Source organism: Sinocyclocheilus grahami, unplaced genomic scaffold (assembly GCF_001515645.1).
Source record: "Sinocyclocheilus grahami isolate Dianchi unplaced genomic scaffold, SAMN03320097.WGS_v1.1 scaffold1196.1, whole genome shotgun sequence".
In the NCBI taxonomy this organism is placed as follows: Eukaryota; Metazoa; Chordata; class Actinopteri; order Cypriniformes; family Cyprinidae; genus Sinocyclocheilus; species Sinocyclocheilus grahami.
The window spans coordinates 6,810-15,984 of NW_015506375.1; the positions used below are offsets into that span (position 1 = coordinate 6,810).

A 9,175-nucleotide genomic window follows, 5' to 3' on the forward strand; every position below is an offset into this window, starting at 1 on the left:
TTGACCGTCAAAATGTGCTTAAAGAGTTCAAAGGAGGTCCAAGGATCTCAAGTGAAGAGCGACAGCGTTGTTATGAGGGAAATGTGCTCCAGTTCAAATGCATTATTAAACACTGGCCTTTGCTTTGGCTCGCTATTTCTGGTTTCCAATAAAGATCAATGTTTCTCTTTTTATTGCATTTTTTCTCTCAACTTTCCTTATTGCATAAAACACTAGCTCTCTGCAATGTCCAGGAAAATATAAATGTCATCATAAGCCTTAAATATATAAATGAATAAACAAAAATCATACACTGGAAAATGTTGACCTATTCACTTTTGACATTAGAAGAGATGATTTTCAGGAGGGACTATTTATGGATGATTTGCTGAGGGATAACTCAGTTGAGAGTGCATGTAATGGGATGAATCTGGAAATATAATGGAATTTTTGCATATGAAATTGTATTTTGTATCTTTTATGTTGGAGAGAAATGTAAAGTTAGAAGAAAGAAAATGTAAAGTTGTAAGCCATACATCCGAGTAAAACAGATTCAAAATGTATGGGCGGGTCATTTGACCGTCAAAATGTGCTTAAAGAGTTCAAAGGAGGTCCAAGGATCTCAAGTGAAGAGCGACAGCGTTGTTATGAGGGAAATGTGCTCCAGTTCAAATGCATTATTAAACACTGGCCTTTGCTTTGGCTCGCTATTTCTGGTTTCCAATAAAGATCAATGTTTCTCTTTTTATTGCATTTTTTCTCTCAACTTTCCTTATTGCATAAAACACTAGCTCTCTGCAATGTCCAGGAAAATATAAATGTCATCATAAGCCTTAAATATATAAATGAATAAACAAAATCATACACTGGAAAATGTTGACCTATTCACTTTTGACATTAGAAGAGATGATTTTCAGGAGGGACTATTTATGGATGATTTGCTGAGGGATAACTCAGTTGAGAGTGCATGTAATGGGATGAATCTGGAAATATAATGGAATTTTTGCATATGAAATTGTATTTTGTATCTTTTATGTTGGAGAGAAATGTAAAGTTAGAAGAAAGAAAATGTAAAGTTGTAAGCCATACATCCGAGTAAAACAGATTCAAAATGTATGGGCGGGACTTCATTCTATCCATCGGTTGTTGATTGGATGGCGGCAGATCTAAATGCGAGCTTGCAGTCGATTGTGGGAGGGGTTTAAGTGGAATTAATAATTGTCACCAGAGAGCGGTCTGCCATTTCACTGGACAGTCGAGGTGACATCTTGCTTAAAAAAATTAATTTAGACAAAAGATAGGTTGAATTTTCATTTCATGTGAACTTTAAAGTTACAATAATAAAAAAGCTCAGTTAGTACATCAATTATTAATTGTTCTGATCTGGCTGTGTTCTTTTGCAGTTGAAGAAAACTGCACTAGTTTCTCTCATTGTGGTCCGGTTTTAGAGGCAACGCAACTGCAATAGTACGTTTGCTCTGCCTTCACAGATGCTTGTCAGGATGGTTGTTTCATGTAGTTTCTGAGCAATAATAAATGAGAGCGTGTTATATTGATTTTACATCTCATGTTCTTACTTGTGGAGGTATTTGTAGCCCCTCAAATGAACAGACTTTTCAAAAAGCGTATTTGCGTACATCACTTCCCCTGTGAGAGTTTCTGTTGTGTTGTTCTGTTCTTGTAATTTACATTCTCCACTCCACAGCATTTCCTCTCCCCTGTCTTCCTTCTTCCTTTCTTTTCCTCTAATGACTGTTTTGTACCACTGCGCTGTTCATTGGTCTGCAGGGGGATGGGACCGAGTCAGGAGCAATCTGTCAAACATTCTGGAGAACACAAAAGCTCAAAAAGAATATCACCATTCAAGCATAGATTCGTTAAGGGCGTCATATGATGACAAATCAAATTTTCCTTGATCTTTTGAGATAAAAGAGCTTTTTGTGTTATAAAAACACTAACTCCCTCACAAACCTTGGGAAATGAGTACAACTCTTGAACTTCAAAGATGTTCAATTCATGCACCCTTCAGTTGTTCCAAAACTGCAACACGTTCTTTCCTCTGTAGAATGCATACACAAATTTTTATTTGTTTTTGTTTTGGGCCCCACTGACTATCATTATATGGATAAAAAGCACTTTAAAGTGTCTTTAAAATATCTACATAACACACAGCCTATAAGAATATCTCTAAGTGCTCATTCTGTATGTTACATTGCAGTTAGTTAATTATCTTGAATATTCCAGTTTGATATGAAGACCAAGAAAAGTCAATGAAGAAACAATGGACAGTAGATTAACAGAGGTGTTTTGTTTTCTTTTGTCGTTCGCTTGAGGGAAAACAAAGCCATTTTAATAAAGAGTTAAAAAGTCTGTTAGTAATATACAATTCCAACTTTAATGTACTCATTAATAAATGAAATAAGAAACAAAGTTTTACGCATTACAAACCGAGACTCATTCTCCATCTTTTGGTAAAATACTGTAGTTTCCCTTCACATTACAGCTGTAATGAATTCACATAAAATCACACACTTTCTCCCTCACACATAGTTTTAGATACAACATTTAAAACATACATTATTTTGTTGTTGTTGTAGTTATTGTTCTTTTGAAGATGATGATGATAAAGTATTCTATGTAGCACGTAAATTTTTTACCTAAAATATAAATTTGTCTCAGTACAGAACATATCTCAAGACAACAATAGTGTCATATAGCTAAGTAAAGAACACTTGGCTTTAAAAAAAAACAAAAACAAAAAAACAAAGTCATTTAAAACAGTAATTTATCAAATAGCAATACATACAAAACCAAACACAATTAATTTATTTTGTGTTTTGAAGATGATGATGATAAAGTATTCTATGTAGCACGTAAATTTTTTACCTAAAATATAAATTTGTCTCAGTACAGAACATATCTCAAGACAACAATAGTGTCATATAGCTAAGTAAAGAACACTTGGCTTTAAAAAAAACAAAAACAAAAAAACAAAGTCATTTAAAACAGTAATTTATCAAATAGCAATACATACAAAACCAAACACAATTAATTTATTTTGTAAATATTTCAATGTTTGTGATTAGAGAGAAATGCAGTATTAGAAGATGAATGCGCACACATAGAAAAGGCATGCTTTAAGATTGAAGTATCACAAGAGAGCACATGTGACACCGGGACTCTCGCACAACACAAGCACTCTGACGTACAAGAATGAAACGAGCATGCTATGACGGACTATGAATATCAGATATTCAAGGTAATTTTGTTTATGCGAGGGTGTTTTGGGGAAGTGGAGACTGATTTAAGATCAAATAACAGTAAATAAGTGTGGAAACACATTTAACGTCAGTTTAGCCAACAAGGAAATTGTGCTATCATTGTTTTTTTTCTTTTTTCCCCCATACAATTAAAGGAACATTCTACTATTTTTGAAAATAGGCTCATTTTCCAACTCCCCTAGAGTTAAACAGTTGAGTTTTACAGTTTTCGAATCCATTCAGCCGATCTCCGGGTCTGGCGGTAGCACTTTTAGCTGTAGCTTAGCATAGATCATTGAATCTGATTAGACCGTTAGCATCTCGCTCAAAAATGAGAGTTTCTATATTTTTCCTATTTAAAACTTGACTCTTCTGTAGTTACATCGTGTACTAAGAAATGACAGAAAATGAAAAGTTGCGATTTTGTTGGCCGATATGGCTAGGAACTATATTGCAATTATATTACGCAGCGCCTGAAAATAGTCCCCAGCACGCTCCCTGTGCAAGCAGGTGGTCACGTTGGTTATGTTGACGGAAGTTAGCCTATTTTCAGGCGCTGCGTAATATCATTGCGCCTGCTGCACCCATGGTACAGCAGCAAAGTTCCTTGATTATTACGCCGGAATGAGAGTATAGTTCCTAGCCAGATAGGCCTACAAAATCGCAACTTTTCATTTTCTGTCGATCTTAGTACATGATGTAACTACAGAAGAGTCAAGTTTAAAATAGGAAAAATATAGAAACTCTTTGGTCATTTTTGAGTGAGATGCTAACGGTCTAATCAGATTCAATGATCTATGCTAAGCTGCAGCTAAAAGTGTTCCCACCAGACCCGGAGATCGGCTGAATGAATTAGAAAACGGTAAAACTCAACTGTTTAATTCTAGGGGAGTTGGAAAATGAGCCTATTTTCAAAAATAGTGGAGTGTTCCTTTAAGGTTAATGGGGTTTATTGATATTGTGGTCCCCAGTGACATTAAGTGTATTTTGTGTTTCACTGAAGAAAGAAAATCATCCAGGTTTGGAACGACACAAAGAGTGAACTATCACTTTAAGTGTGTTTCTATGCGCATCTACTGTTATTTGATCATAAATCAGCACAATGCTTTAGGCTTATTCCACAAGAGATGGTCCTTCCTGGTCCACATAAACAGATTTTCTAGCGCGATATGTTCTCGTATGGTATTTTTCTTCAGGGTTATCGACTGGCTACTGAGCATTACATGGAGATTTGCCACCATAATCCTCTGTAGTTGTTCATTTTTGTTTTTTAGAAAACCCCATTAGTTTGATGCAACTATGACTGCTATGTTTAAATATGTTTACCTCAGGGAGATCAATCACTGCTCTGCTCTCCACAAAGCAAAGGCCCATATTAATATGACGCAAAGCTCTCAGGGGCAACTTAAGGTTCTTAATTAAGGATTGTCCTTGAATTAGGGTGGAACCTTTAAGTTCATTAACCCTGTGTGGCCAGATATAAGGAGAGAGATGAGAGTGACCTTATAAAGTAATTACAATCCACGGATCCCCCTCTCCACCCACCCTAGAGCACTGACACCAGACAACATAATGACAGAAAGATAATGACTCTTTTAAGACATCGCCTAGCAACAAGAAGCACTAAAAATACATCACTCTGTGCTTTTTTTTAAATCTGGTATCATTGGAATGTATAAATACACATATATCAGTATAAATGCGGACTGTATGTACATCTGTTTCGCCCACTTTCGCGTCACACATTGTGTAAGAAAGTGAGCAGAGCACTTGCAACATTTCCATAGATGGCTGACTGTAGATTTTTTATGTTTTATCATTCACGAAAATGAAGGGCTGTGCTGTAGCAGGCCAGCCTCTTTTAAGCCAGTGGTGTTGTCATAACAGTTAGCACCCTTCTAAAATGGTGCATTTGGCCATTGGCGTCATTATAAATCAGGTAATGGGACTATGCATTGCCTCTTAGCATTTTTCAGAAAGCTCTATAAAAGAACTTTTATTAAAAAGTTTGAAGCACTGGTCTGCTGGGGCCCCTAATAGTGAGAATTTCCTACAGCTATAACTTTTCATTTCCTATAGCATGTGTCCCAGGTTGGGCCAAGCAGATGGCTGATAGCTGGGAAAATGGGGACACATTACCCCCTTGTAAACAATTATGTAATATCTGCAAACTGAAACCTGTAAGCACTATAGCAAAGAAGAGTATGGGATAGAGAGCTGGGCTAACTTAAGCAAGTTAAACTCTTTGCTACCTGGAAATGAACCAGGTTTTATTAGTTAAGGAGCAGATGGAGGACACTGATTAAAGATAGCAAACTGAAATTAAACTGGAATCCCAACCATTATACATTAACCATGCACGTAAATGCAAATTAGGTGGCGCTAATGCTATCAGGAGAGGTAAGTGCTTGAATGATTAGATACGCTCAGGATTTATGCGGCGAAAGTGAGGGATTCACATTTCACGGGTAAAATGTCCATGTTGCGCATGAACGAAAGTCATAATTTTCACCATCTTGTCAGAGTAAACTCAGTGACAGACCTACTGTATGGCCTAGAGACCTTGTACTGTTGATATCAAGGCACCCATATTGTGTTCAAACACAACCACATGACTCAATGACGCAATGCCTTCAGTAGAGAATAGAGCTAAAAGCTTGACACAGTGAAGACGTAAAACATGGCTTGGTACAACAGGACAGTCACTGCATGTTTTAGGACCAACAAATGTACCACATGTAAGCTGCAGCCATTTGTAAATTCATGGATGTTGAAAGGGGATCCAGAAGCTCACATGATGGGAGCCTGAAACTCCTGAGCGTGGCAGTGACAGACACGAAATTCACTGTGCTTGAGTTTAGCACACTTTCATACTTACATACATACACACACTCATAGTCAGATACAAACACTTTGAACACTGTTCAACAGATTGGCACACATGACTCGTACGTTTCGTCAAATCTTTTGCGCTCGCCCATTCGAATAACTGCTCTCTCTCTCACACACACACAGCCTACAATATTTCCCCACATAATACATAGTTCATAATAATAAATATCACATGAATAAACACCAACACCTTGGTTCTTATGTCTTCTTATGTTAAACTATTTATTTTGGTCTCCATTCAACTTCTATCACTAATGTTGTTCCATGCAAATTGTGTATCTCTTCAGGTTTTGTTAACTTTCAACAAACATAACCAGAAAAGACTGAAAAAAGATCTTTCTTTCCTTCTTACAATCGTTCTGTTGACTTCATAATTAACTTTCAGTAGCATGGTAAAAATAAATGAATAAATAATAAAAAAACACAAGAGCATTTTTAAAAGATTTAGAGATGGAAGGGGTGTGGCACAGGTAGGGTTGTGGGTGGGGTCAGAAGTGAAGAGGGCGTTGTTTGTTGTGAATTGGTGTCATATGTAAATAAGGTATGGTAATAATGGGGTGGGCCAGAGATTAAAATGTGTGGTATAGGTCAGTGTAAATGTGTGGTATAGGTCAGTGTTTCCCAACCTTTTTTTAGTCGCGGTACCCTTTGGAAATTTTAACAAACTTGTGGCACCCTACAAAATTAATTTTGTCACAATATTTGAATTTCTAACTTCAATGTGATAATTTGAAAAGTAAAGATATTCGGTACAACAGGGAAGAACTGCAGAATATAATGTCATACAGATATTTTATAGGTAGTGTAATGGGTGGAGTCAGAAGTGAAGATGTGGTGTATGTAGTGATGGGGCGGGTCACTATCGTAGTATCAGTGGCGGCTCGTCGGGGGGGAGGCACAGCTTCCCCATAATTTTGAGGTGAAAATGGGAGGAGGACGATTTAATGTTAATAAAATTCACAATTCATTTCAGTTCATGTCTGGTTCAACCGTAATTTTATGAAGCTACGAGAACACTTTCTGTGCGCAAAGAAAATTAAAATAATGACTTTATTCAACAATTTCATCTCTTCTGTGTCAATCTTCGCCGCGTGTTCACGGGAGTACGATGACATATGGACTATTTTAGCGATGTCCTTACTACGTTTCTGGGCCTTGAACGTGTCAGTTGCATTGCAGGATCAGAAAGCTCTCAGATTTCATCAAATATTCCTTAATTTGTGTTTCAAAGATAAACAAAGGTTGTACGGGTTTGGAACGACATGAAGCTGTGTAATTAAAGAATTTTCATTTTTGGATTAACTAAACCTTTAGGTTCATTAACTATTTAATTTGATTACTCATTTACATTTTGGAAACATGCATTTATTGATTTGTTTTTAAAGTGATTTTTTTGAACTTCAAAAACAATTAACAAAAAACAAACAAACACATAAATACTGTATATACGTGTCAGTTGCATTGCAGGATCAGAAAGCTCTCAGATTTCATCAAATATTCCTTAATTTGTGTTTCAAAGATAAACAAAGGTTGTACGGGTTTGGAACGACATGAAGCTGTGTAATTAAAGAATTTTCATTTTTGGATTAACGGCAAAGAAAATTAAAATAATGACTTTATTCAACAATTTCATCTCTTCTGTGTCAATCTTCGCCGCGTGTTCACGGGAGTACGATGACATATGGACTATTTTAGCGATGTCCTTACTACGTTTCTGGGCCTTGAACGTGTCAGTTGCATTGCAGGATCAGAAAGCTCTCAGATTTCATCAAATATTCCTTAATTTGTGTTTCAAAGATAAACAAAGGTTGTACGGGTTTGGAACGACATGAAGCTGTGTAATTAAAGAATTTTCATTTTTGGATTAACGAAACCTTTAGGTTCATTAACTATTTAATTTGATTACTCATTTACATTTTGGAAACATGCATTTATTGATTCGTTTTTAAAGTGATTTTTTTGAACTTCAAAAACAATTAACAAAAAACAAACAAACACATAAATACTGTATATACATACTATTAATAACACAAGACAAAACGAGAGTATCATTCAAAATCGTATTTTTCCATCGATTTTCTTGTTTTCATAATCGTTGGAAGGCAAATTAAAATAAAATTGTATTAATTGCTCAGCCCTAATATACAGTCTGTAGTAAGGTATAGTAATTAGAAAAAAAACATTCAAATCAAATGAATTCAGTTAAATTAATTACATTTTATTAGTACAATGAAATGTTTTAAATAAGTTTCAGGTTTTGCAGAAAAATGTGTCTTCCTCCACATAATTGTACGCTGACAAAAAACTGGTATAGGATTAACTTTATAACAATTTTCATTTAGAAATTGCTGGTAAATTTCACAAATAATTGCAGAGAAACAGCAAAAAACATGTTAATATTAAATATGACATTTTTAAACAGGAAGACTGAAATAGTATTTTAAAGGGGTCATATGATGCGATTTCAAGTTTTCCTTTCTATTTGGAGTGTTACAAGCTCTTGGTGCATGAAGAAGATCTGTAAAGTTGCAAAGACTAAAGTCTCAAATCCAAAGAGATATTCTTTATAAAAGTTAAGAGTCTACCTAAAACGGCTCGTTCTAACACGCCTCCACATATCCACATCACTGTATGGAAATATTAGCATAATGCCGCCCAAATGTGCACGCAAAGAAAGAAGGCGTGGTTTCAGGAACAGCAGTAGTGTTGATGCAGCCATGTCAGGGAGACGCTGTGTGATTCAGTGCGAAAGCAAAAGCACTTTATTTGGCCTTCCGGAAGTAGAAGATTCATTGGTTAAGATTTATTTACAACAGAACAGCACAACCCAGATGTTCGAATTTGTGCAACGCATTTTATGGACGACAGCTTTTTTAACCTAGAAGAGTACAAGGCTGGCTGTGCACAAAGGCTATTTCTAAAAAAAAAAAAAAGGTAAATTCCGACTTTGCTATGACAATTTGGCGCTTCTGAATCATCGACTGTAAGTATGTTTTGTTATTAGTTTAAGTATTTGCTATTGACTGTTCAAATGTGGAGTTTTG

At 35.8% G+C, this 9,175-nt stretch overlaps 1 protein-coding gene across 1 annotated transcript in view; it reads right to left on the minus strand.

The window, feature by feature from the left end:
- Positions 1-1,796: 1,796 nt before the first annotated feature.
- Positions 1,797-9,175, minus strand: part of LOC107567908 (sodium/calcium exchanger 1-like) — a 125,783-nt gene continuing 118,404 nt past the window's right edge. The window contains exon 8 of the mRNA XM_016253694.1: positions 1,797-1,805. Within this exon, the coding sequence (XP_016109180.1) occupies positions 1,797-1,805 (9 nt within the window). The remainder of the gene's footprint in view (positions 1,806-9,175) is intronic.